General features: G+C 52.8%; 1 protein-coding gene across 2 annotated transcripts in view; it reads left to right on the top strand.

Annotated features, from left to right (window-relative positions):
- Positions 1-26,006, top strand: part of CDH23 (cadherin related 23) — a 363,213-nt gene that overhangs the window by 173,188 nt on the left and 164,019 nt on the right. For both annotated transcript variants that reach the window (XM_054572651.1, XM_054572650.1), the window contains exons 9-10: positions 2,484-2,596; positions 4,238-4,426. In XM_054572651.1, coding sequence (XP_054428626.1) covers positions 2,484-2,596; positions 4,238-4,426 — 302 coding nt within the window. The remainder of the gene's footprint in view (positions 1-2,483; positions 2,597-4,237; positions 4,427-26,006) is intronic.

The following is a 26,006-nucleotide window of genomic DNA, read 5'->3' as shown; positions in this document are numbered from 1 at the left end:
CCAAAACTCGTAGTCTGAGAGTGACATGACGCCTGAATGGGCTCCCCAGTCATCAGCAGCCTGTCCCCTGCTTCGGCCAAGCTCTGCAGCGGGCTGGGAGAACAGGGTGGGAGCAGGCCTCTGGCCACCAAACAGGTGGAAGCAGGCTGCCTAGTTGACCAGCACAAGGTTGGCCAAGAACAGCCCCTGTCCCAAAGTCTTCAGGTAGAAGAGGAAATTGTCTCCCATCTACTTTTTCCCTATTTAATCACAGAGATGGTATGATCTCCTACTATGTGCAAATCCCTTTAGAGCTGGGGCCCTGGCCAGTGTGGCTCAGTGGATTGAGGGCTGGCCAGTGAACCAAAAGGTCGCTGGTTGGATTCCCAGTCAGGGCACATGCCTTACTGCAGGCCAGGTCCCCAATAGGGGGTGCGCAAGAGGCAGCCACACATTGATATTTCTCTCCCTCTCTTCCTCCCTCCCTTCCCCTCTCTAAAATTAAATAAATAAAATCTTTTTAAAAAATCCCTTTAGAAATGGGGAAAGGGAAGAACAGGGAGATACAGCAGCTTCTATGGGTGATCCAAATTTCTGCCTGTGTGTGTTGAAGGCCTGGCATTAATTTCCTCCTATGGAATCAGTATCTGTCCACCCCTGTTCCTAGTCCTGCCTGTCCTCCAAGGCCCAACCCAATTCAAATGGCACTTCCTGAGTACTTGCTTTGTGCCATGAGCTGTTCCATATATATATATGAGCTTGGAATATATATTCACACTCATTTAATTCTCATAACCCTATGAGGTAGATCCATTATTATCCCCATTTTACAGATGAGAAGAGCAAGACACAGAGAGGCTAGGTAGGTTGCCCAAGGTCACAGAGCTAAACAGTGGCATAGGGAATCAATGCTACCTCGTCTGTGAGGCTTCCCTTCTTTGAGCCTTCCCATGTGTGAACAGCCTCGCTGCTGGGAGCTCAGAGATGCTCCCTCACCAGGCTACAAGTGCTGTAGAGTCCGAATCCCTGGCCCTCCGCAATGGCAAGCACAGGGCCTGGCCATAGGCGGCCCCCCCAGGGGATTGCTGACTATGTGGACCAATGGCAGTGAGTGAGTGGGTGTGTGGAGGAACCAACACACTGGTTAATGAGGAAGAGAGCAGAGTGGAATTGGGATTTTCCCAGGTAAAAGTGGTGAGCTCCCAGCCTGGTGGGAAGACTTCAAGGGCAAGTTCAGGGGCCCAGGTAGGCTGGAAGCAGCCATCCTTCAGGAACATGCTTGCTACTGGGCGTCCCGCACCATCCAGGGGCCTTGAGGGATCATTATAAAAGACCCCCACCTTCAGGGGGCTTTTCCTCTGGGTGGGAAGGTCATAGACGAATGAACGTAACAGTGACTGCTGCCTGGGCGGGGGGCGCAGCAGGCGAGGTAGGACTGCTGTCTGGGGTGGGGGCTGGCACTAGGGGGAGGAGGGGAAGGGAGGCCAAGAGAGGAAGGTGGGCACTGGAAGACAAGGGGGCAGGAATGAACATGGCGACTTAGGGAACCTGAGGAAGCCGCTGTGAAGGTGCCTGTGGGCGAAATCAAAAAATGAAGTTTGTCGGGGGAGAGGGCTGGGACACAGGCCTCCTTCTGAGCCAGTGTCATTCATGTGTGAGTTTTGCTAGTACTTTACACACATATTTTAAATTTTAATAATTACTTAAATACTTATTCTTGAAATTGAATTATATTTTAACATATTTATTGTAAAAGGAGACTTTGCCTCATTGTCATGAGTAGAAAATTTAGAATAGAATAGAATAGAACCATAAAAATAAGCACAAAGGAAACAAAATAAGGTTACTGCCTTCATCCATTGGGGCTATTATGACAAAATAATGCAGACTGGGTGGCTTATAGACAACAGAAATTTATTTCTCTCAATTCTGGGGCTGGGAGGTCTGAGATCAGAGTGCCAGCCTGGAGCTCTGTGAGGTCTTTTGTAAGAGACCAATCCCATTCCTGAAGGCTTCAGCCCTCATGATATAATCGCCCCCCAAAGGCCCCACCTACTAATACTTTTGCTTTGGAAGTTAGGATTTCACCATCTGAATTCTGGGGGAGGTGTAAACTTTCAGACCATCTAAATTACCAAGTTCTAGCTGGAAGCTCTGGAAGCTCTGAGCTGAAGCCCACTCTCTGTTAAACAGGAAACCCAACAAGTGTTAGAGCAATATTGCCAACGTGTGAGCGCCAAACCAAGGCTTTCTCCCGGACTCAGAGAGCGAATGGGCATACTGTGTTCATCCTGTGGTTCCATGCCAACTATTGCCAGGGCCGTGTCCTCCCGTGTACTCTGTGTGCTCCTGTGTACTCCGGAGCTCTTTCCACTCCTCCTTGAGCCAGCCTCCACATTAAGTTACTAACTCATCCTTAACAGCTGGAGGGGAGCCGTGGTCTCAGCCCCTAGTCCATCTGCCCTGGGCCCCAGTCATACCCAGAATGCTTCTCTCCCTTGCAGGGAACACCAACAGCATCTTCGCCCTGGACTACATCAGCGGAGCACTGACACTGAATGGTCTGCTGGACCGGGAAAACCCCCTGTATAGCCACGGCTTCATCCTAACCGTGAAGGTGAGAGCCAGGCCACCTCCATCCAGGTGGAGGGGTTGCCCATGTGCAGTGCGAGCCTCCAGCAGTGCGCAAGGTGGAGGTTCCCAGGAGGCATGTCACTCCTGCTCTCTCACCCTGTGCTTATTCCTGGGGCTTGTGCCAGAGTGTATCAGGTATAGGCCAGGTCAGGGGCCTCGCTGGGCACCTAGTAGGCGCTCATCTCATGGTCCTTACCGCTATCTATAATTTCAAGTTCTTTGCTGTAGCCAACTCAGATCTTTAAGTTCACCCCATTTCTGGGTTGTTTATTTTTTGTCCCATTTCTAATTCTCACAGCTTCCCTGGGGTTGTTACCTTGTTAGGAAATAGCAGTGCAGTGGGGAAGGGTGGCCCCTACAGTGGTTCCCACCCCGTAAGGTATGGTAGAGCCACAGTCCCATCCACACCTGCCCCCTATAGTCATGAGCCACTCATGGCCAGTTTTAATTAAAATCGATGGCTTGCTGAGCCATTCCCGGGGAAACCCATTTAGGGCATAGACTCTGCAGGGGCCACAGGGGTCCTCCACAGACCCAGCCATTGATTGAAGGGAGAGGGTAGGGCAAAACCTGAGGAGAGGAGCTCTGGGAAGGAGCCCCTTCCACTGGTATGGGGAGGATGTTGCAGCCCAACCTGCTTCTCTTAGCTGCTCGCCTTGACCTTGAGGGGGCCTGGAGCAGCAATGGGTTAAGTAGCCCCCTCTCACCTACTGGCTCCTTCCTCTCCACCTGATGTACATGTGTGGGCCAACTGGGAAAGGGCACGCTAACGCCACCTCTCCACCGCCCGGCACCAAGTCTCAGGCTTCCCCCTCAGCCTTCCTTCCTATGGAGGAGCAGCTGGAATGGGCGAGAGCTGCTCCCCAGTCCCATGGCAGCCACCAGCTCCCTGTGCGAGGTCCCTGTGCGAGGTCCCTGTGCCTGAACTCAGTTGTCCATTTTTATATAAAATATTAGGGTAATTTCCTGAGCTCCACTGGGAATCTAAATCCCCTGGGGAGCTGGTGAAACGTGCCTAGTCCTGGGCCTCTTGCCCAGAGATGCTGGTTCAGAGGTTGGAGTGGGAACTGGGAATGGGTATTTTAGAACCTGAGCGCTCCTGTCTGGAGACTGGGCACCCAGGTACCTGAGTCCATCTATTCCTGAGTCTGATCTAGAGCCTCACAGAACCTAACACAGTGTTCAGGCTGTGGCAGATAATGAATTAAGTCTTGATTACCTGCTAACACAAAAATTCTTGGCCTCAGTTTCCTCATCTGCCAAGTTGCATAAAAACTCTCACTTTGCCCCTACATGAGCTCCCAAATCTGTCTTGTCCTCCCTGCCCCGCCTCATCCTCTTGGTTCTAGAATCCTACTGCCTAAGTTCAATACCTACTCTGGCTGTGTGTCCGTATACAAGTTACTTAACCTCTCTGAGGCTCAGTTTTCTCGTTGGTAAATGGGGATCGGTAAAATGGGAATGCTAATGATAGACTCTTCCTCCGGAGTTGTGGTGAGGATGAAGTGAGAACACAGAAGCAATGTAAAGTGCTGTGTCTAGCATTGAGAAAGCCCCGGTAAATGACAGCTATTACTGTGATCATGGCTGCCTTCAACCTGAAGTGCCTGTCCTCTACCTGCAGGGCACAGAGCTGAATGATGACCGCACCCCATCGGATGCCACAGTCACCACAACCTTCAACATCCTGGTTATTGACATCAATGACAATGCCCCAGAATTCAACAGCTCCGAGTACAGTGTGGCGATCACTGAGCTGGCGCAGGTCGGCTTTGCCCTTCCCCTCTTCATCCAGGTGGTGGACAGGGACGAGGTAAGGCCCTGGAACATGTAGCCCATCTAGACCCACCACCCTAGGTGGGCTGTGCAACCCTCGGAAAACCACCAGTTACCTCTGTGCTTCCAGGTCCCCATCTCTAACACAGAAACCAACATCCCCTCCCCTGCTGTGTTCTGAGGATAAATAAGGCTGCAAACACCAGTAGTCTCTAACTTTTTGATTACCCCCTACATTCTGCAAATAACATTTGAGTACATGCCTCCATTGAGTAGTTATTTATTCAGAAGCTATATACATGATTGTTCTACTAATCTAGTATAGGTGCACTATAAAACACACACCAAAAAAATAGAAATTTTAAAAGATAGAGGCTCTAGAATAAATAATGACTTTGAAAGAAAGCCTTATTCTTGTTTTCAGTGTAATAACGGCCCCTCCTTTTTCATGTGAGGAATGCAAGTGCTCTCAGTAGGATCCCGGGCCATAAGGAGACTACAGAGGGCTCTGGGATGCTTGTGTCCCCCTGCCCAAGGACCTGCCTGGCTGAGGCCAGCCTCAAAAAGAAGGGACATGGGCCTCAAGTGAGGGAGTGGTCCAGAGGGACAGGAGGGAGGGGGCTCTAGGGCGGGACTGCAGCCCCCACCAGCCCTGGCAGGCCCTGCATTGTCTGTTAAGGGGCCAGGCCTGGATGAGACTGGCTTCTATATGAATGAGACCGTCTTCTATACGAATGAGACCCTCTCAGCCCATCTTCTCCCCCAGTCCCTTCTCGGGCCCCTTCTCCCCTGCCCGTCACAGCCACAATGGTCAACAGGACTTCTATTTGCTACCACTGCGCCCCCGGCCCACTCTGCTCAGGAATTCCATTAGGTTTCCCAGCCAGAGGTCCTTCTGTGCAATAACGCCTCACTCGGGGCTCCCTCACTGGCCTTGCTCCAGGCCGAGCTTTCTCCTCACTCCTCCTGCCCCGTCCACTCTGACTGCTCTGCAAGTCACCCAGTGTGCCCGCCCAGGAGCCCTTCCTCCCCCCGTTCCTTCCCTCTCCTGCCAGCTTCTCTCACCGGGACATGGTCCCCCCCAAGGACTCAGGGCCGCAAGGGCAGGTCAGTTCCTGTGTGTGCGTGCGTGCGTGTGTGTGCGCGTGCCTCCATCTCCTGCTAGTCATTTCAGATTTATCTGTTTGAGATAACTAAAGTATGTACTAAATGCCTACTGTTTACAAGGATCTAGATTTGGCCCCTTGAGGGAGACCAGGAAGTATAACCCGTGGTCCCTGTCCCAAGGACCCAAGTATGTTTACGCAAAGGTAGTTTGGATCTTTTAAAACTCATACAAAAATGTAGAGAGTTTAAAAGGTGGAGAAAACCAGATAGAATAACAGCCCAGGAGAGCAGGGGCACTGGTACCAGGGTGTGGGTCCAGGGGCCAGCGGCCCATGCAGCGAGGTCTCCGGAGCCCGGTGGGTGAAGGGGGTCATAGGGGCTGCGAGGGTCAGGAAAGGCTCTCTGGCGAGAGACGACTAGCGCTGGGCCTTGGGGCGTCAATCAGATAATGAAAAGGAGCACAGGGCTCGCAGGGCGGACAGTGCCCCTCCGAGAGGCCCAGAGGGGGAAACCTGCAGGTGGATCGAAGGAACAGGTGTGATTCATGCGACCGGCGCAGGGTTTGTGAGGTGCGCTGGTGGAAGGTGGGCTGGGACTCAGTCTTGGAGGGCTTTGAAGGACCTCGAATGCCAAGCCAAGGAGTTTGGGTTTGTTATTGAGGCAACCCAGAGGGGAGGCAGCTTGGGGAGTGGTTCACAGCCCAAGCTCTGGAATCAGGCAGGGCCATTTACTGGTTCTGTGACCTTGGGCGAGCCGGTAAACCCTTTCTAAGCCTCACTTCACTCATCTGTGTAAAAAAAATAAAATAAAAGGGAAATGTATCTGTTTCTATTGCAGCAACTTATTAGCACTGAAACAGAAGTTTATTTCTAAGTCAGACTGCTTGTCTGGCATGGGTGGGGCAGGACCCCCTCTCTGTAGTCACTCAGGTGCACACTGCAGTCCCATGGGTCCCTGCAGCAGGGAGGAGACAGCGTGAGGGTGAGGCACCAGCTCCTCTCTGCTAAGTTCCAGAGTGAGCCCATCGGCCAGAACTAGCTACATGCCCCCACCTCGCTGCCAGGAGCTGCAAAATGTGGGAAAGCAGCTGTCTGTGTGTTTGCCGCAGGGGATATCAACCACCATATGGTGAGGAGGAGATCCCATGATTTGTACGTAGAGCCTAGTGCAGTACCTGCCACACACAGGTGTTAACCAGAGGGGCCCGGGGAGCATCACCCAGGGCCCTGCTCACCGTGACTGGTCGTGGGATTTATCTCAGGCTCTCTTTGCTGGAGCCTGCCTGCAGCATCTACAGGGAAGCTGAGGGGTGTCTGGGTACAGCCTGCCCCGCCCAGGCACAGGCATCAGCACGTCTGCTGTAGACATGGAGTCCAGCACTGCCAGGGACCATTCTGCTCTTTCCCCAGGTAGTTGGCCAGTGTCTCTGACAGCAGAGGACTAGCCTCCTCCCCATAGGGCTCCTCCTCTCCAGGGCACAGGGAGGTGCAGGAAGAGAACCACCCCCAAGGAGCAGCGGCCCTGAGGCCCAGACTGCCTCACCCCAGGGTTATCTGGCTCACCTTCCAGGCTCCCAATAGAACTGCGACCGAACTACCCCATGTGTGGGCCTGCGCTGCTTCCTAAATTGCTTTCTACATTGTCCTGCTTTTTATTTATTTATTTATTTATTTATTTATTTATTTTTATCTCCCTTGTCTTCTCCACTCTCCAAAACCCCAGTCTTGGGTGCTGAGAGTCAGGCCCCAGGTTCCTAGGCTGGGGTGTTCCACCATGCTGCCAGCAGGGACAGAAAAGGCAGATGCTGCTGGCACGTGAGCACGGCCCAAGTGCCTAGAATCTGGGGAAACCTCAAAGAGAAATCGGGCAACTTTTGTAAGAGAGTTGTGTGTTGTTTTTTTTTAAATCGTCGTGTTTTCCTGTTTCCTTTCTGGTGGGAGAAAACATCTATTTGGCATTTGTGTCTTGGTTGAAGGTGACTCTGGATTTGCTAAGTGTGGCAGAAAAATATGTTCATTGAGCAAACTTGGAGGAAGAAAGGGAGCATGAGGAGAGGTGAAGTCCCTTTGTCACAGATTCTATAGAACCATAGAACGATTCTCCCTCGCACTGACCCGTGACTGTAATTTTGCATTGTTAGTTTGTTGATCTAACACCGTGTCTCCCGATTGACCGAATGAGCCACACGCAGGGGTAGGTCTGCTTTTGCTCACCAGTGTAGCCCAGTGCCTCATACGCTGCCTGGCACTTGGGACGCAACACAGAAATTCGTGTTGGTGGGGTTAAAGCATGATTAAATGATACAGTAATCTAAACTGATCGTCAGTCAGGGCTCTTGGGCTGAAGCTCAATTCCCGCTGAGTTTACGTAGGAAGGTGACCCCAAATGTCCACTGTGGAGCAGTAGAGGGTGCTGATGGAAAACAGAAAGGGAAGGAGGAAGCAGTTTAACCTCTCAGTCAGCATTTTATAGCCATCATTCCTAATAAGGATGCTAATCTAATTCACAAAGACTAGATGATGCCTGCCATCATCTCCAGATCTAAGATTCTACTCAGTTTCTTGCTGAATCTTAGGCTCTGCCAGACCATTCAAAACAACAAAGGTGCTTGAAAGAGGCTCTTTCTATCTCCCAAAGACTCCATCCTCATTGTCAAGTCTCTGGGAGTAATTTCTTCTCATTTGCCCAGGTATAGAAAACTCAGAGAAGTCAGAGAAGGAAGGGACCGGGTGGGCTGAAACTAACAACAACCCATTTGCACTGTGTGACAGTTGAGATGCAAATAGATGGTTGTGATGCAAATCACACCAAAAAAAAAAAAAAAAAAATCTCAAGGCAAAGGCCCCGGGAGTCAGCCTTGGTGTGGGAACTCATCTCTGAGTTTCAAATTAGAGGCTGTGGCAGCTTCATTCCCCGTGCCTGGCTGCTGGGCGGTCCCCTGTCTCCTCGGAGCTCTGGGAAGCCACAGGCAGCCAGCCGCACACTTGCCCCCTTGGATTCCACCATATCCTTACCCTCCCCCTGCCCGCAACATGGTCTTCGTGTTTTTGCCACTTAGTTAGCTTTTCCTATCCTGACCCTCCCCAGTCCTACCTACAGCTGAGCCAGCGCCAGGCTGTCACGTTTTCCCATCTGCATGAATGGGGTTATTGGGATGGTTGGAATTTTCTGTTCAGTTGTTCTCAAAACCTGCTTCTAGTTAGAAGAGTGGATTATCTGTGTCTGCCTCCTGCCTCTGAAGGGCTGTGGGAGGGAGGCAGGGAGTGCAGGAGACCATTCATGCCTCCAGCTCCTTTACAAATTCCAGCAAGAGAGTTTTGTTTTTAAATACTGCGTTTGCGTTATACGACCCCTCCCAATCGACTCAGCTAAAAGTTGACAGTTCCTCTCACCTGCCTGGCCATCCGGAGAAATACTCTTTGCATACATCGTGTCTTTCTTCTCAGGAGTTGGGAGCATTCGATCCACTTTATTTCTGCCTCATTTCTGACCCACAGCTTCTCAGAACATATTTGCTGTTGTCCTAGAAAACATTTTTGCAGAGGGACAGGGTCAGAGTGCAGAGTGGGATGCCAATACTCCCCCAACAGAGGCCTCTGCTGCCTGGTTCTGGCTGCTTCTGGAAATGGGAATAGTTTCAGAATGGCCTTCAGACCTCATTGATTTGCTTCTGCACCACCTTTCAGAGACCGTTCTGAGGGACTATATTGAAATTTGCACAGGTGGTGGGGTTATGCGTTCATTCATTCAAAAAACATTGCGCGCCTACTCTGTGCTGGGCACTGGAGAGACAGTGCTGAAGATGGGGTCCCTGGCCTCCATGAGCCTCTTTGTCTTCCCGGCGGGGAAGCCGGAAGGATGAGCACCAGCACCATGGCAGGTAGAAATGAATGTCAAGAACTCAATAGACAGGGTGAGTGATGGGCTGGGGTAGGGGACTGTTTTCAACTCAGTCGTGCCCGAATGCCTTCCAAGGAGGAGCCGGTAGAGCAGCTGGGTTACGTGGTGTGGAGAGGAGCCAGTCAGAGCTGCGGAGGGAGACCACGTGCAGTGGGTGCTCCGCCGCAAGGGCAGAGGTCCCCGGAAATGGCCTGGCATTTTCAGGGAGCAGGGAAGAAGCCCGTGTGGCTGGCCAGGGGGCGCTTGAGAGAGCAGTAGAGTGTGAGGCTGCGGTCACCCACAGACGCCAGGCCAGGCCTTGCCAGCCACAGGAAGGTGTTTTTCTGTTACTCGGAGCCCAGTGGTGAGCGAGGGAGTTGACACGCTCTGAGTCATCTTTCTTAAGAGGCTGGCTGATTGCTGTGTTGAAAATGGACTGTCAGGGGCCAAGGGTGAAAATAGGGAAAGGCAATAAAGTCTCCCACACACAAAACTCTCCCACCTCCCCTGACCACCTGTTCTAGCCAGCAAGTGCTTTCTAGCATCTAACTTGAAGCGCTCTTGCAGTTTAGCCCTTTTTCCCTTAAGTTGTTTGCAAGAAGCCAAGAACTCCAGTCCCTTATAATGGAACCTGAAAAGTCCAATAGAAACTGCCTTCAGAGATGACTCCCAGGAGGACACTGAGCAGCCAGGTCCCACCTCACCTCTGCTCCTCACTCTCAGTGATTCCAGGCGTCAGGTTCTCACTCTGTGCCTCAGTTTCCACATCTGGAAAACCATGGGTGGGAGTGGGCATTCTTAGTTAAGAGTACACATCCTAACGTTCTTTTGGTCCAAGAAGACCCGGGTGCAGAGGGGAGGGTGCCACCTGAGCTTCCGTTTTCACGACATTGACTCATCCTCCCTTCCCTCAACTTGCTCCAGCTGCCTCTGCTCCCCATTTTGGGCACAGGGGCCTGGCAACTTCGTGGGCCTCACTTCTGCAACCTCTCCCAGCCCAGCCATGTGTATATTTATTTGGTACCATAGATTAGGGAGAGAGAGGCAGCTGGGTGGTTAAAAACAAAGGCTTTGAAGCCAGACTGCCTGGGTTCAAGTCCTGGTTCTAGCACTTTTTGATCTGGGTGACCTTCGGGAACTTATTTATCCCCTCTGGTTCAGTTTTCCTATCTGCAGAATGGAGGCAATACTAGTACCTGCCTCACAAAGCTCTCATGAGGATTAAATAAGTTAATATGTGTATTTAGAACAGCTCCTCTCCTATAAAAAGCACTCTAACTTTGAGCTATTTTTATTATCTTCAGCCCCAAGAGGTATGTGTATTATTGTGTCCTTTCCAGAGAGGCGAAAGTTGAGGCTCAGAGAGGTTAAGGGGCTTCCCCAAGGCCACACAGACAATGGGTCTCAGAGCTTGGCTTTGAACTCTCAATCTTGTGCTTCTTGCATGTATTGCGGTCCTTCCCAAGTGCCGTCATGGCTCCCTGTTCTCCTCAAAGTTTCGGTCCCACCAACCAGGTGGGTCTCCCGCCTCTGGGGTGGCTGGAGGTTGGGGGGAGGTGAGGCAAGGAGGGCGCGCCTGCACTACAGAGTGGGGCGGAGGCACCACTGTCAGGGGCTAATTCCTACTTCAGGCAGGAGACGACATGATTCATTTGTCTGAGGGGCAAAGAAAAAAACAGAGAGAATTACCCACCTCCCCAAGGAGAAAACATCACCAAATAAATAAATGAGAGAAAGCAAATGACGGGAGAAAAAGCCACATTCCACAATACTGAGTTCATTTGCAGGGATCGGGGACAGGAGCGGGACAGTGGGAAGGGAGATTGTTCTTGTTCTCCTGCTAATCTTGGCACTGATTTTTATCCATCACCCTCATTTTCCATTCCACATGTGTTCCAGGCCTGTCAGAGAGCCCAGCCCGCAACCTTGTATTTATTTAAATTTATTTTCATGTTCGTTCCTTTTAGTCAGCGTGTCCAGCCTGCAGTTTCTCTGACCCCTGTCCTCATGCAGCCCTTAAGGTGGTGTGGCTGCAGGCCCCGCGGGCCCCTCCCAGGCTTCCTTTCAGCCCAGGGCTTCTTGGCCCGGGAGTGGGGGTCCATTGGACCCCCAAGGCGTCATCCGTGACGGCAGATTGAGAAAACTCAGCATCTTTATTTTCACTGACCTCTAACTGAACTTGAGCACTCCCTTTAATTATGAAAAATGAAACAAACCACAGTGGCATTAGTGGTACCTTTTTCTTTGACCCCAAGAGAAATCTCAGATATTTCCACATTCATATTACAGGTGTCCCAAGGATCTCAAAATGTCATTTATATTCATCACTACTTTGAAATTACAGCATATATTAGACCCACTGCCAAATCTTATTGTTTAATGCATTAAAAGGTACATAATTCTACTATAATACCCTTTTAAACTACTTTGATGACTGTATTTCAAAATAATTAGTTGGCTTTGTGGTTCCATGTATTTTATTTTATGCAATTAAAAATGTTATTCTGAGGAGGGGGCCCAAGGGCTTTCCCGTACTGTCAGAGGGGTCCCTGACACACACACACACACAAAAAGTGAAAACCCCTCTTCCACCCCTGTGCTCACTGACTGCGCGCCCCCCGCCCCCCGTCAGCCCAGCGCCCTCCTCAGGTTTCTGTCCTACCGCTGACAGTCCGCTGGTTCTGAGTTGGGGTCCTGGGTCACGCCTCCCTGTGGGGCAGGGCTGGGATGGGCAGGGTGGGAGCAGGGAGGCTCCCTGTCACGCATTCAGCTGAGGGTCCATTTTCCAGTCCTGGACCCTCCAGGCCACTGTGCAGCTGGGCCCCGTACATTCATCGCCAGCACCTACTTTTCAACAGAGACACAGGAAATGCACATCCCTGACACCCCAGGGAGTAATTCCAGCTGCCTTAAGCTCGTCCAACCTGCTGATGTGACCCAGGGCAGGGACCTCTGCTTTCCTGCTTTTCCAGAGCAATCTGAGCTAGAAACCAAACTCCAGAAGCTGAGGAGAGAGGTGGGGGAGAGAGGGGAGGGCTGGCTGGCTGGCTGCCAGCACCCACGGAGGCAGATGTAGCTTCTTGCTCTCTCAGTGGATGTATGATTGCCCAATTATCCAGGCCCTTCTTTCCCCTCCATTAGGGAGGTAACTGGGATCTGGCTGGAAATCACACAACTCCCACTGAATCCCCCGGGAGGAGGGAAGGCAGTGACGGAAATGCCTCTAACATTCTGTGCCTCTCACCCAGTGAAGTAAAGCTGAGAGGAGGTAGGAGGTGAGGCCTGTGGTCCAGGGAGCAACCAAGGTGAGGCACGCGGAGACCTGAGGTCAGTGTTGCCTTATGCCCGTTCCCCCAGCCACAGTGTCCATCCTGGCTGCTTGTATTTTTAAGAGGCTCTACGGTGGTTTCGTCGCATAGCTGAGGTTCAGTGTCCACCCAAAGCAATGTCAGCACAGCGGGTTCCTGGGTGAGCCCCTTTGCACCTTTGTCCCCATGCTGCCCCGCCCTGGCAGTGGAGGGGTTCACTTGCAAGCCCTCCATTGTCTCACAGCTTCAGCTCCCACGTCTAGAGTTTCTGCCCCAAGAAGAGGCTTTCCAAGAAAATATCGGTCCACTTCAAAGCAAAGCTGCTCTGGAAAGGAAGCCAGCGGGGAGCAGGGCAGCCCTGTCTGTGCTTTTCCCATTAATTTCTCCCCAGTTGCCTTCGCTGAGGCTCTTATTAGGACGATGATGATTATGAGGATTTTTCTGTGCGTGGCTGCATCCTGTGGTGCGATTCCTCTCATCATGCTAAGCTCCAACCTCCCTGAGGACCAGAGGGTGTCCTCAGCATGATTCAGACACCTCCTAATTTAGTCTCCTCCGTAAATCTAATTAGCATGCTGTTTACACCAGGCCCGTAGCCTGGTGGGTGAGAAGCAGGCAGGGTCTTATTCGGCAGCTGTAGTGCGCAGTGCCTGGGCCCATTCCTCACCTGCTCCCTGCCCCGGCACCCGCGGTTCAGGCCACTCCAGCCCTGGAGGTCATCTTTCATGGGGGATTTGAAAGATTGGTCCTCTTCCGCCCAGCTCCCTGGTGGTGGTCTCCTTCCCTGTGCCCACCACCACCCACGCTCGTGAGCAGGACTGGCATGGGTGGAAGATAGTGGAAATCATTTTATCACTGGAATCACACTCCCTAAAAGCAGCGCTGGTCTTCCTGAAGATTCCCGCTGGGAGCAGAGCAGAACTAACAAACTTCATTCTCCATCTCTCTCCCTCTCCCCATCACCTCTTGGCTGGTGCGTGCCCTCTATGGTGCCCTTCGCAGCAAGCACCAGCGAGTCTAGTCCCACCCTAGAACGTGGTTTCTTCCTCCCACACTTCCCCGCCTGCCCCATTCGCCACCTCTCACAGTGCCCCCGACAGCCATAGATGGCGTGTGTTGTTTGTTCCCCTGTCTCAAAGGGTAAGACTAAGCATAGCTCAACTGGGAGTTGTACTTGAGTGTCTCACCCCATCACTGTGACTGTGAGCTGTGAAACAACCTAATCAATGAGTGACGGGGAGTGGAGAGTCCCGCTGGGCAGCTCTGGTGAGTGTGGGCCACCAAGGAGGGCACCGAGCCACTTCCCCAGAACCAGCGTCCAGTCCTGCTCTCCTGCACCCCTGCTGACTCTGTCCCCCAGAAGGGGAGGTCAGTGCAGGGTTATGGCGGGAGGGGCAAGAGGCATTTCATGGCAAGGCAAGGTTTCGTGTCACTCCGTCCGTGAAGGTAGATCTTCCCTTCTCCCTCTCCAGGCCTCGATTTCTCCATCTGTTATCTACTTCATTTGGAAAAGGAATTGAGGGTAGGAAGGAATTTTATAAATCACAGTTGCCACATGTTTACATTGGGTCGGCCAGTGCAGAGCATATTTTCCTCTCCTTCGCCCTGACATGTGCTCTGAGTCTAGTGTAAACAGGCAGATATCTCTGCTCTTCTTACGTGAGCTAAACTGGGCTCAGAGAGGAACCTTCTACGGAAAGTCACAGAGCAGGGCAAAAGATGTACGGTGACTAGGGAAGCACACGGGGTGGCGGGCACTCCCAGGCCTGGGGCAGCAAAATGTAAGAGATGCCCTAGAGGGACTTTTGCATTGAGTGGGACATAGAAAATTCATCCTTAGTTCATTTATTCAATAAACATTTGTTGAGAAACTACTATAATCTAGATGTGATTCTTGGTAGTACCTAAAAGTGAACACAACAGCCCAGGCCTGGCCCTCATGCAGCTTATGTTCCAGTGGTGAAATACTGAAGAAACAAATGAGCCCTGTGTGGCTCAGTTCCTTGGAGCATCATCCTGAAGGCTGAGGGTTCAATTCCCGGTCAGGGCACAGACCCAGGTTTCAGGTTTGATCCCCAGTCCAGGCACATACAGTCCCTGGTCTGGGTGTGTATGAAAAGCCACCAATCAATATTTCTCTCTTACATCCATGTTTCTCCCTTCCTCTCCCTCTATAAGCAATGAAAAAATGTCCTTGGATGAGGATATTTTAAAAAAGAGTTTAAGAAACAAGTAAATAAAGATATACTGTGGTCAGGTGCTGATGAGAGCCGTGGAGAAAAGGAGAGCAGGGCAAGGCACTGAAGGGACTGCTGGGAAGGGAGAGGGGATCAGAGGAGGCCCCTCTGATAGATGACATTGAGGAGAGAGACCTCAGTGAACTGGGGGCCCAGCCATGTGGGTATTTGGAGGAAGAGCATTCAGGGCAGCAAGCACAGCGGCTGAGAGGCAGGAGTGTGCCTGCTCCGCAGTCGAGGAAGCTGAGGAGGCCCGTAGGCGACAGGAGGTCAGGCGGGCTGGGGCACTGCCAGGGCTTGGCGTTCACAGGAGCGAGGGAGGCAGGGAGCCGCCCGGGAGGCTAGGGAGCAGGGAGCAAGTGACTTGATTTGATTGAAGTTTCAAAAGGATACTCTGTGTAAACAACCCAAATGGTGATCAGCTGATGAGTGGACAAAACAAAATGTTGTATCTCCACACAGTGGAATATTATTGAGCCATTATAATAGTGAAGTTCTGATAGACACATGCTACCACACCAATGAACCTAGAAAACACTATGTTCAGTAAAAGAAGCCAGACCCAAAAATGCCACATAGTGTCTAGTTTTATTTATGTGAAAAGTCCGGAAGAGGCAAATCCACAGAGACAGAAATCAGGCTAGTGGCTGCGGGGACGCCGGGTGGGCGAATGAGGAGTGGCCGCTCACGCACGGGTTTCGGGGTTTCCTTTGGAGTGATGCAAATGCTTCGGGATCTGATAAAGGTGGTAGCTGCACAATATCATGCGTATACTAAAAACCCCTGAATTGTATGCTTTAAGATGGTTAAAATAGTGAATTTTATCTCTAACAAATTTGCTGAGAAGAACTCTCTGGCTACCCAGGGTGAACAGACGACAAGGGGCGGGCCTCGACTGGGAGGTGAGGACAGTAATCTGAGGTGCTGCGGGGGAGTAAGGAGTGGGCCACTGCCACTATTTTAAAGGGAGAGTCAATAGGATCTGCTGATGTGTGGTGGGGGCGGGTAGGGGGGGAGGGCGGGCCGTGAACAGTTAGCAAAAGGTGGAATTCACAGGCTAGCTCTCAGCATATTATGTGTGACAAGCTTGTTAGACATCCGAATGGAAGTGCCGAGAAGGCAGAGGGGTGTGCTGGCACGTGTCCAACAGGCAGCTCTGGGTGGGGGGAGAGGTTCCTCATTCATAGCATTTGGCGATTTCTGTGATGTAGATGCTCTTGCCATGGCAGAACTCTGCCACCGATGTGACCTCGCTGGCCCTCCTGGATTCTGCAAATCTTGCAGGAGCCTCTACAAGCCAAGGAGGTTCCAGCGACCACTCCGTGGCTCTGGCTGGAGATGGAAAGATGAGCGTTCCCAGGCCAACATCTGCCACAGGTCTAGCTGGGCTCACGTGCAGATGGGTGTGGGCAGGGCAGAGAGCAGGGCGGGGGCTGAGCAGCCCCAATGTTAGAGGGGATGAGGATGAGCCAGTAAAGACACTGAGAAGGAGCCACCCCTGAGGGAGGTGAGGATTAAGAGGGAGCTTTGCGGGGCAGGAGAATGCCTGAGGCGGTGGGAGGAGGGAAGGGCAAGGGGGTGGGGAGGGGAGCGCTTAAAAGAGAAAGGGGCAGGACTTGGAGGTGGGAGGAGGCAGCCTGCCTTCACTCCCAACAATCGTTAATTAGCATTTGGATATATGTTTACTTTTCTGTTTTCAGCATAATGACCCTTAATTGCCCTCATTAGAGAATGTCCAAATCCGCTAACGGTTACAGAGCAGACCTATCAGCCTGTTTTGTTTTTTTTTTAAATCCACTTGACCCTCTTCTCCCACCTGTATTAAAGCCCTTGGCTCCCACACCCACAGCTCAGCCCTGAGAGGGAACCGGAAGCAGGGCCCGCCCCTGCCCCCCAGCTCTGAGGTCCAGGCAGACTCACTAACTCAGTCCCATACCCGCAGGAACGGGTCTGTCCTTAGGTAAGCAGACCACTAAGGTGAAGTGAGAATCAAGGGATCTCAAAGGCATTATGCAGGTGAAAACAGCCAGCCTCAAAGGCTGCATCCTGCGTGATTGCAGGACACTCTCAAAAAGACAAAACCAGAGAGACAGAGGCCCAGGGGTTGGGGGGCAGCAGGGTGATTGTAGAGGCAGGCCCAGGGAGTTCTTGGGGTTATGGGACTGCTCTGTATCCAGGTTGTGATGAGGGTAACATGAATCTATCCACATGTTAAAATCCATAGAATGGTATACCCCAAAATATCTATTTCACTGCATATTAGTTATAAAAATTATAGATTGTTGAAGCCTTCTCCATTAACCCACCCATCACCATGTCCCCCCAAAAAAGGTGAAGTGAAAGCTACTGCATAAATAGCACCATTGATGGACTGTTATACTCAGCACCATCCTTCTCTTACAGTCATTTAATTCTGCAAGAATGTAATACACACCCTACTGTAAAGCCCGAGGTGGGGGGTGGCTGTGGAGCCTTGACTGCTATGGTGAGTTTGAACCTAATTCAGCAGGCAGTCAGGAGCCATTGATGGTTCTTGAGCACGAGTGATATCCTCAGAGCTATGCTTTAGGTTGATTAATCTGAACACCAGAGAATGAAGACAGTGACCGAGGGCGATCGCAGACAGAATGAATGGGCAGGGACTGCTTGTGGGGTCTGTGGGAAAGGCAGTGGTTGGAATAAAGCAAGAGTTTGGGATCCCAGCGATGGGAGTGGCAGAGGAGGAGGAGGAAGAGAAGAAGGGAGCTGCCACCATCTGCCATCGCTGTGCTGGGCAGTGGCCAGGCCTCGCTGGTTTCACCTTCACTGCAATTGAGTTGCTCATCTGAGTGTCCTGAGCCCGTCCTTGCCTCAGTCTCTTTATTTCTGTTTCTATTAGTCTCTCTTTTAATCTCCTCTCTCGCCCCTCTTCCTGCACCTCCTCCTATCTCTGCCTTCTGTCTGATTTTTTTCATATCCACACATTCACAGAACACACATGCAGCCCAGTCATTCATGCATCTATTCCTTTGTCCATTCAACCATAGCTATTTTGTGGCCAACACACGTGTGCCTTGGGAGGTGTGGAATGTGTCAAGTAGGAGGGGCTTTTTGCAGCTGTGTCCGGGCTTGACTCTGAGGTGCCCAGTGGCAGCTGAGTGACATGTGGGGCTGTCTCCAGGCATGGTCATCCATCTGCCTGGAGCTCCGTACTCTGTCTCAGCCCGGGACCCATTTGTCACAGAACTTGTGGTGTCTTTGTTCACAGGGAAGGGGGCCCAAATCTGGGCAGCTTTGCCTGGCAGAGGGCTAGGAAGGGACGGGCGATGAAATCATCTCCTTTCTTTGGCTCCCAGGATCCCTGGACTCCCAGGTTCAGGGCCTCTAAAGAGTCGTGAGCTCTGTCCTACAGGCCTCCTGAAGGCAACTGGATCCCCCGTTTTGAAAGGCAGCCCAGAGAGGGCAGAGGGTTTACCTGAGGTCAAAAAGCACATCAGCTCCAGGGCTCCCTCCTTCTCCCCCACCTCCTCAGCCGCCTCCTTGCCACACAGGGGCACAGGGAAGACGGGTGGGCTGTTGGAGAGGCAGAGGAATACAAAGTGGTGGGATTAGCAGCAGGCGGTGTCCCCTCCTGATTCCCATAAGGCGATTCGCTTTCTTTGCCTGGTCACACATTTCTCTCTCTGTGGGAACGGGGAAATAGTTTTAGCATGGCAAGTAGAGCCAGGCAGCTGCTGCGTGCGAGGCCCAGCTCCTAGCTCTGCACCCAGAGGCCCCTAGAGGTCCTAGGAAGGTGCCCCCTCAGCCAGGCCAGCCGTCGAGACCTGCCCTCCTCCCGCGGGGGCCCTGCCTCTCAGGTCACGTGTTCCTCCCCAGAGAGAAGGGGCTCCAGAGAGAGGGAAGGACACTTCTGGGTTTGGGGCACACTGGGTGCATGCCCTTTCCCCCTGCATTTTAGATTCTCCTCCCTGTACCACTGAGAACACTTATACCCCACTTTAGCCCCCTGTCCCAACCCCAGTCCAAAACGCCAGTGCAGAATTTGATGGTAGAGGGAAGGATGGGTTTGAAGCCAGGTATGGGGGTGAGGTCCAAGTGGGCAGATGCTGATCAGAATGGCACGCCTTAAATAGAAAAGCGGCCGCCTGTGTTGGGAGATGTGCCTGGGTTACAAAGCAGGTCTGTGAGGAAGGAATTGTTAAGCTTTCCACTCATTGTAGGGTGCCTTTCAAATAGGGGTGCAGGCAGGAGGGAGGAAGGGAAGGAAGAGGAGGTCCTGGCCTTACTCCCTTGGGATCTTGGCAGGGGGTAGAACATGTTGTCCTGGAATTAAGAGCTCAAACCCCATAAATCCTATGTGGCCCCTCTGTCCTTTGTGTGAATTACCAGTCCAGGTGGCCTATGACAGCATAGGTGTGTGTGGGGGGACCTGGGAAGGTCCCTGGAATCCTGGCTGTACCACATAAGGCTTGCCCTTTGACTGGCCGCGCCCACAGGCACTATTAAGGGGAGCCTAGCCCTCCTGGCCAGTCCCCCTGAAGCCACTTCGTTTCAGTAAGTGCCCACTGGGCTGATTGCTCTGAAGGCCCAGAGCAGCCCAAAGACTGAATTTTACCAGAAATGGCTGTTTGCTTGAGGCAGAGAAATGGGGTCAGAGTGGCCGGTTTCCACTTTTGGGGTAGATACGTTTAGTTTTGTTGTATCAGATAGATAGGCAATTTTGACACCCCTTCCCAAGGTGGGACCCACCCAAAACAACGGCCACCAGGGCCAAGCAAGAGCCACTCTTCAGCTGCGCACCTGTCCTCACTGGTCAGGCCCAGCTGCTGTGCGTGAGCTGCATGGGGGCGGAGCCTCCAGGTCAGCGCAGCCCTTGGGGAGCATCTGCAGGACACAGGCTAGCATTGTTGGTGCTAGATGCTTAGAACCCCTAGTTTATTACACCAAGTGTGCGACCTCCACACCTGGACAGTGGGGCCAATTGACCCCTACTGGGCTCTCAGACGCAGCTGGTAGAGCTGGGAATCAACGCTCATGGTTTGCCTGAGACTGTCCAGGTTTTTGCACAGAAAGTTCTAGGGGCTGGGAACCCTCCCAGTCCCAGGCAAACTGGGACAGCTGGTGCCCCATCCTCTCTGATTCAGGCCTGAGAGGTGGTCTATTCTTAGAGTAGAGAAACTGAGGCTCTGAGCTAAACAAGCCTGGAATGTGGAAAGGAGATAGCAGAGCTGATCTACCACCGCGTGTCAAGGGCTTTGCTGGGTCTCTGGAGTTAGGACTCTGCTCAGGAAATGGGGTGGTTGGGGGAGACAAGGAGAGAGACAGGTGGTCAGGTATAGCTGGGCTTTGGAAGTGTGAGATTCCCATAAGGCACTATGATGGTGGGCTGCAAATTGGGAAAAGAGAATTTGAAAGCATGTACCCGGTGTACCTTATAGTTCATTTCCCAGAAGAGCTGGGGCTTGCTGGCAGGCCAATAGTTAAGATCCTTTCTGAGGGTGAGAGCAGAGGGGAGGAGAGGGGGGTGGGGACAGGAGGAGACGGGGGAGGGGAGGTGCACCTGTGCAGGTGAAGAGCACCTGCCCACCTCATGCCCCTTCTATAGACACCTCTTCTGTAACACGTCCGTTCGATGAAATTGACAGCTCTCTAGTATTCTTTCCCCGAAGTGCCTGATGCCAATCGGATTGAATTAGATTTCACAAGGGTTTTTGCAATACGTGGAATTCACCAGCAAATTACTCTTAAAGAGGGAAAATCAATCATTTGGAGCAGAGATAAGCTGAAGGCAAAGCAGCCTGGGATTGATCCCGTCTGTGCAGGCGTGTGTGGAATCCAACAGATAACCTGGGAGGGGGAGGGGGAGTCTGGCAGAGAGGGGCAGAGGAGGCAGGGGCGGGGTGGGGCTCAGAAAGGGAACCAGAGGGAGGCCAACAGGAGGAGGAGAGAGAAGAGAGATGGAGGTAGAGGGTAAAGGAGAGAAGGAAGAAATGGAAAAGAGAAAGGTGAGAGGGGAAGGGGAAGGAGCAAGGAGAAGAGGGATAGAAAAAGGAAAGAAAGAGGAGGGAGGGAAGAGAGGAGCAGAAATGAGGAAAAGATAAAGAAAGACAGACAAAAAGGAGAGGAGAAAGGAGTATAGAGAAGGCACAGACCGAGAGCTAGAGGAGCGGAAAGCAGTTGAAAGAGCACAGCAGGTGTGAGTGGGCTCTTAGGGAACCACCCAGTCCACACTTCTCGTTTTGTAGGCCAGGAAACTGAGGCCCAACAAGAACAGAGGGTTTGCCCCAGTCACACAGGGTAAACGGCAGCTCCAGAGAAAACAGGTTCCAGACCTCAGGCCCATGCCGCTCAAGGGCCCAAAACACAGAGGGGCTTTCAGGTGGGTGAGAGCTTGAAATGAGGGTTGTTTCCTTCACCCTGATGCAGATCTGAGAAGTGGCCCACTCCCAGGGTGGAGATACCGAGGCTCCGACAGCTAGACAAGCCCGGAATGCAGGAGAGAAAGAGCAGGGCGGAGCTACCACGTGACACGGGCCTTGCTGGGTCCCAGCATTGAGATTCTGTGCTTAAGGAGGAGACGGGAGGTGGTCCCTCACCCCGGAATTGCCAGGAAGTGCCAGCATCAGTTCTCCCAGACTCTGAAACTTGGAAAGTCCCTGGGGGTCAAGGCAGGGTTAGGGGACGTTGACCACCACAGGGCTCCTTACCATTGTCCCCTGGACCCCAGCTTCACAGTGGGCAGCCTGGTGCACTGGGCATGAGAGCTGCCCTGGGGAGGCAGGGCCAGAGAAACGTGCCCCCTCCCTTGGGTGAGGGGGTCTCTGTAAGGAGAACCTGCAAACTCTAAGGTGAAGAGTGGGGAAAGGCTGGCCTCCTGCCAAGGTTCACTTCGGCATAGCTGATTGGGGTTAATTAGGTGAAAGGATAGACAAAGGAGTGATAAAGGATCTTCAGTGGGTTTTGATTTTCTGCCACTCGATGGCGTGGATTAAACCAACAGAGCACTGGAGGAGGGAGGGAGACCTAGAGGCCCCCTGCCCGGGATGGGGGGTGTCCCGTCACCCCTGCACACATCCAAGCCTTTGCCCCTTCTCTGCCTGCCCCTCCCATTCCTGGCCAAGGTCTAGAAATCAGCCCCTCCCCTAGCTCCTTCCTTCTGGAACAGTAATAATAATAACTCTTCTTTACTGAGCACTTACTCTGTTCCAGACATTTGACGAAGATTTCCCAGCTCACCCGCAATAGCCTTTTCAGGTAGCCTTTACTCTGCCTATTTTGCAGATGAGGAAATTGAGGCTCAAGGAGGTACAATCCTTTGGGCAAAGTCACACAGCTGCGAGGGCAGTGCCCAGGCCTGCAGTCAGGCCCAACGCCAAAGGCTGCGTGCTTTTAGCCACCACTGAAACTTAGGGCTTCACACCCTGGCATCCCTGGCCCCGGGGCTCTTCCCTGGGAGGCCTGAGTTCTGGACAGGGCTTCTGCGAGGTTGGCACGGCCTCTAGGAGCCCATTTCTGTGCTCCAGGTCCCCAGGCTTGCTCCCAGCTTGGACGAAGGGTGTCCCACCAGCCCACAGCACTCCCTGGGTGCCTCACGGGGTCCCTGGCCCATCTCTGTCTTGATTCAAAACACTGCACCACCACCCCAATATAGAGACCACCTTGGTCCTTGCTGCCCTTCCCTAGTCCACCAGACATTTGCATTTTCTCTTCTGTTACAAGGAATTAAGGCTCCCTGCAGGACACAGGGTGGGGTGAGTGTGCTCTAGCATTTGGGGTACAAAGGAAAAAGGCACTCAACGCTCCTGCCATCTGGGAGCCTCCTGTCTAAGGTAAAAAAAAAAAAAACATAGCTCAGGTGTCATCCGTAGAAACATGGTGGAGCAAAGAGATTACACTGCTTCTTAATCCTGTGGGCTTGCCTTGTCCTCCCTACTGCACAGATGAAGAAACTGAGGCTCCGGGAGTGGAAGTGAGTTGCCCAAGGTCACACAGCTAGGAAGTGACAGGGCGGGTTCCCACACTCGGAACCCTACCTACTCTCTCCACTGCATCACACCATTGAGTCACCAACCCAGCTGCTACCCTGGCTGAAAGGGAGGCGAGATGAGCCTCCCTGAGCGGCTAACTGGTGTCCCTATCAGCAGGAGGTGCCTCAGCGTGGGGAGAGCCAGGCAAGAGCCAGAGGGATGAAGGAGGCATCTGCAGACCTCAGGCAAGGGAAGGAGTCGGGAAGGGGGCGGGGCAGGGGGAGTGATTGGTGGAGCCAGGCCTTCCTCCCTCTGAGGGCCCAGGTCATCTGCAGAGGGGAGTGTCAGTGGCCAGAACCCACAGGTGGTGACTGAGAGCCATACTCAGCAGTCAGGCCAGGATCCGAGGAAGCCAGGACACCCTATGCAAGCCCACCTGCAGGGCCCCCTGATTCTATATCTTAAAGGGGAGGGAAGTCCCAAGTGTGGGGGTCCTTAATGTAAATCCCATTCTAGGCTCCCTCGGGGACTGTGTGAGCATTCAACGAACAGATGCTTGTAGAGGACCCAGCCTATAATAAACTCTGAATAAATAGCTGAGAAACAACACTGGGTCAATTCAGGGAGCCACTGAGATGGTCACAGGAGAGACAAAGCATCGTTTCTGGGCAGTGAGTGCCTGCTCTGGCGGCTTTCACGGCAGCTTCTCCACTTCCAGCAGGGGGTGGGGAGGACAGGGTTTGAGGGACAAAGCCCCTTCTGGCAGCGGCTGATAATGCGGGGGCTGTTGCATTGCCCTCCACGGGGGGCAGCAAGACTTCAGTCACCAGAAGCAAAGCGCGGCTTGCAGGCTTGCAGCATGCGGTGGGGACTGGCGGAGGCGAGGAATGGCCTTTCCCCTCCCAATAAATAAATAAAGCCGAACCGTCGAAGCCCCGTGGGCAGCCTCTGGCTTCCCAGCCTGATGAGGGGAGGGTGGGCGCTGCTGCGCACTCCAGGACTGGCAGCTGCCAGCTATCAGCCTTCTCATCGCCTCTCCCAGCTGGAAGAGAATTTAATCCACCGGGTTCCTCTCCACACACCCTGGGACTCCTTTTGATGTTCCTCTTTATCTCCCTTCCCAACAAAATTGCCCCTCAACAGCTCCAAGAGGACCTCCTGCCTCTCCCTGCCTCCCTCCCTCCCTCCCTCCCTTCGCCCCACCCAGCAGTCCCCCTGCGGGCCTGGCAGTGAGCAAGGGCGGAGGGAGGGCTGCACCCTCCACCAGCCCCTGCTTCTCTAAGTTCCGCTTCGCTTCCCGACCTTGGGAGAGGTGCCATTTAGAGACCGGAGGAAGAGTCCACCACGCTCTACTCTTGGCCCGCAGAGGGAGCTGTGTTCTGCAGGGGGCGGGGCCCTTGAGTGGCCAGGGAGAAAGGTGTGATAAAGAGCTTAGACTCTGCAAGAGTCAGACTCAGGGTTGACTTCTTCGAAGGCAGCCATGTATTTTGAACAAGTTAAGCTGCCTGGCCTCAGTTTCCTTCTGCGGAAAGGCGGGGTGGCCTGATGCTGTTGACACTGGGATGTTGTGAAAATTCTGGTTAAGGTATGTGAGCACTTAGTTGGTGCTTGATAAATGGAAGTGGTTGTTATATGAAGCTCCTGCCCAGGGCTGCAGTTAATAGGGGCTGTTCATCAACTTAGAGAACTGAGTGAGTGCGTATCACACCCACACATCCTGAGAGACTGTCACAAGCCAAATCCCAGCAGGTACTGGACCTCTGGGCAGGTTCTGAAGGGGCAGGCCAAGCATTTGAGGGGACTTAGCCAGAAGTTGGCTCTGGGGTTTCAGGACAGCCTTGTGAGGGGTCCTGACTAACGCAGTGTCAGGCCTGAGTGAACTCGCAGCTGCTGGTGGCAGGTCAAGGAAAGGAAGCAGACCTCATCCACTGAGATCTCACCTAAAGGGACCAGGAAGCCTACGGGGCAGGAAGCCCAGCGCTCCTGCCTGGCCAGGCACACAAGCGGAATCTGCACTGAGCTCAGCAACCCCTTCCGAGGCACCTCCTCAGTCCCGCACTCGCTCCCCATGCACAGCGGTCACAGCTCTGGCCCTGGCGCTGAGGTTTTAACTCAGCTTTCTCTCTCCAGCTGCCCATCTACCATATCCGTCGGATTTTCCTCACGATTCGCAGACTTGCTCCTTCCTTTGCCTTGCTTCATGCTGGTGATTCTCAAATTTTACCGTGTTAACAGGACACCTGGAGGGCTTGTTACAACTCAAGGGCCTCATTCCTAGAGTTTCTAATTCTGTAGAACTGGGCGTGGCCCCAAAATTTGCATTACTAACAAGTTCCTAGGTGATGCTGATGTGGTGTTCCCTGTACCACACTCAGAGAACCACTGATCTACCCTTATCGTTCTCCTCCTTCCTTGGATGCACGTTAGAATGAATAATCTGAAAGTGTAATGAAATCCTGATGTCTGCTTGCTTTCTGCCCCTTCCACCCTGCCAGTCTGGTTTCCTCGGCCTGATTTCCCCCTATGGCGTAGGCATGGGGATATTTTAAAGCCCCGCGGGTGATTTTGATGTGTGGCTGGTGGAGAACTTCCACTCTGCCTCTCTGGCTGCTCGCCCCTCTGCACCCCTGTGTCTGAAGTCTTCCCAATCCTGGCTGTGCCACATGGTGCCTCCAGGGGCACTGAAAAAAAATGCAGCTCCTGCTGTCTGGGCTCCACCCCTGGCAGATTCTGCCACAGGGGCCCTGGGCCCCTGTGTTTCTGTGTAGGGCCCCACTGGCAAGCTAATGTGCGGGTGAGCAGGGCTGTGCTGGCGTGGCATCCACATGGCTGCCAAGGTCGCCTCCCTCTTTTGCTCTGATCCAGAGCATGGAGTGTCTCCCCATTGCTCATGGAAACAATGCTAAAGCCCTCAAGAGGTTACCTGAGGTGGGGGTTCCGGAGGCTCACCACGCCTCCCATTACCCCAGCAATCAGGCCAGCTCCCCTCCATGGACCCTTTGCAAATCAGCTTACTTGTTAGTCTCATCCTTCATTATTCATTTCCAGCTCCATGCCTTTGCTTAGGCCAGTGATTCTCAAATGGTGGTCTCAGACCTGCAGCATTGGGGCATTACCTGGAACTTATTAGAAGAGCCAGT

The sequence above is a fragment of the Pteronotus mesoamericanus genome, unplaced genomic scaffold (assembly GCF_021234165.1).
Source record: "Pteronotus mesoamericanus isolate MK-2021 breed Mesoamerican mustached bat unplaced genomic scaffold, CSHL_Meso_final contig_24, whole genome shotgun sequence".
Classification (NCBI taxonomy): domain Eukaryota; kingdom Metazoa; phylum Chordata; class Mammalia; order Chiroptera; family Mormoopidae; genus Pteronotus; species Pteronotus mesoamericanus.
Note: the sequence above shows the minus strand (reverse complement) of the source record. Positions and strands in the feature narration are given on the sequence as shown.